The following is a 1730-nucleotide window of genomic DNA, read 5'->3' as shown; positions in this document are numbered from 1 at the left end:
GTCCATGCAGATACTGTCGTTGAGAATGAAGCTGGTAATTGAAGACTTCGTGAGTGGATTCTGTTGCTGAGGCGAGCCACCGCATTGTTCGTGGAGGCAGCCATTTCAGCTTTATCTAGTTTATTTCTAGTTATTTCTTTTATTTTGGGTTTACATGCCCGACACTCAAACTCATGTAACTCTGTTAGATGCTCCATGGTCTTAGCGTGGGATGTGGGTTAGAGATTCTTTTTATCTTAGCATTGGTTGGTTTTCATAAATCGATTATGGATTTGGTTGGCGACTATTTCGCGTTTTTATCATTAATAACGTTGTTGGACCTGCACTTATTTTCTTTTAGTGCTTTAGTAAATGGTTAAGATATGAAAATGTGGTTCGCCTGGCCGGTGGTGTGTGCTGGGTGCCAATCACGTCTAGGTGGTATTTTGGGACGTGACAAAGTTGGTATCAGAGCCTAGGCTTTAATCCCGGGTCATGGAGCAGTGTTTAGTAGATCCTGTTCATGGGTATGTAGGCGCCCATACTTATGACCTTGAGGCTACTGGACATCTAGGAAGTTTTCCCTTCTTTCATTCCTTGGTCGTGCGTGAGTTGAATCAAGTTTAACCTTGTAATATTTATTTCGCAGATGGCTAAGAAACGCGCATCTTCATCTGCTAAACGTGGTGCTGGACAGAGTGCTACCCACGGTGGTAGACAAGCTAGTGCTCATCAGACTAGAGCTCAGACTAGGACTCAGGCCCCTTCTCAACCTGAAGTTGTGAATGAGGGTCAGCCCCGAGTTGCGTCAGACCAAGTGCAGGAACAAGTGGTTTAGAACACTCCACCGGTACCAGCTGCCGCCCCTACTATTGCTATGACCGCAGATGTGGTGACCAGATTAATGAATGTGTTGGAGGCATTAGCGCCTAATCATGGTGGAATTCCAGGTCCTCAGGATACTTCACAAGCACAAGCTCAAGTTCAGTTGAATGTTGTAGCTAATCAGACACCTCAGTTGGCCCCTTAACAGGTTGTCCAGTCTGCAGGGCAATCTATGGAGTTTAAGAATTTCATGGATCTTAAGACACCAGAGTTTGATGCTTCACCTACTTCTATTGAACCTCAGAAGTTCATTGATCATTGTGAAAAGATATTGTCTACGTTAGGGCTGAAGGAGACTCATGGTGTGGAATTTACCACTTTCTTATTCTCAGGGTCTGCAGAGTCTTGGTGGATTTCGATTCGGAGAGGTGGACAAGTAGGGTTACCACCTATTACTTGGTCAGAATTTTTAGCACTGTTTAAGGACAGGTTTATTCCATTAAGAAAGCAAGATGACATGAGACGTCAGTTCAATAATCTGCGGCAGGGAACTATGACCGTTACAGAATATGAGGCCAAGTTTACAGATTTATCTAGGTATGTACCTTATTTGGTAGAGGATCCGAGAGAGAAGGTGAGGCGATTTGTGGACGGACTTGAGCATCGCTATTGTGGTCCTGTGGTACGAGATGTGTGATATGGTACCTATTCAGATTTAGTTGACAATGCTCTCTATTACGAGTCCTATCTAGAGATGGACAAAGTTGAGCGTGAAAGCAAAAAGCCACGTAACACAGGTGGGTTTAGTGGTGCTCCATCTGGGGCAAGAGTGGTCTTTATCGTGGGCAGTCCAGATCTACTCAGTCAGAATCAGTGGTGCAGTCTTCTAGTGGTTATTCCGCTAGATAGGGCTAGCAGCAGATGCA

At 44.7% G+C, this 1730-nt stretch overlaps 1 protein-coding gene across 1 annotated transcript; it reads left to right on the top strand.

Moving 5' to 3' along the window:
• Positions 1-856: 856 nt before the first annotated feature.
• Positions 857-1501, top strand: LOC132612017 (uncharacterized). The gene is made up of 2 exons (XM_060326367.1): positions 857-961; positions 1013-1501. The coding sequence occupies exons 1-2, from the start codon at positions 857-859 to the stop codon at positions 1499-1501; spliced, it is 594 nt and encodes a 197-aa protein (XP_060182350.1).
• The last annotated feature ends 229 nt before the right edge of the window (positions 1502-1730 follow it).

This window comes from Lycium barbarum, chromosome 9, assembly GCF_019175385.1.
Source record: "Lycium barbarum isolate Lr01 chromosome 9, ASM1917538v2, whole genome shotgun sequence".
Lineage (NCBI taxonomy): Eukaryota > Viridiplantae > Streptophyta > Magnoliopsida > Solanales > Solanaceae > Lycium > Lycium barbarum.
The sequence above is the reverse complement of the archived record's forward strand: the minus strand, read 5'-3'. Positions and strand labels throughout refer to the sequence as shown.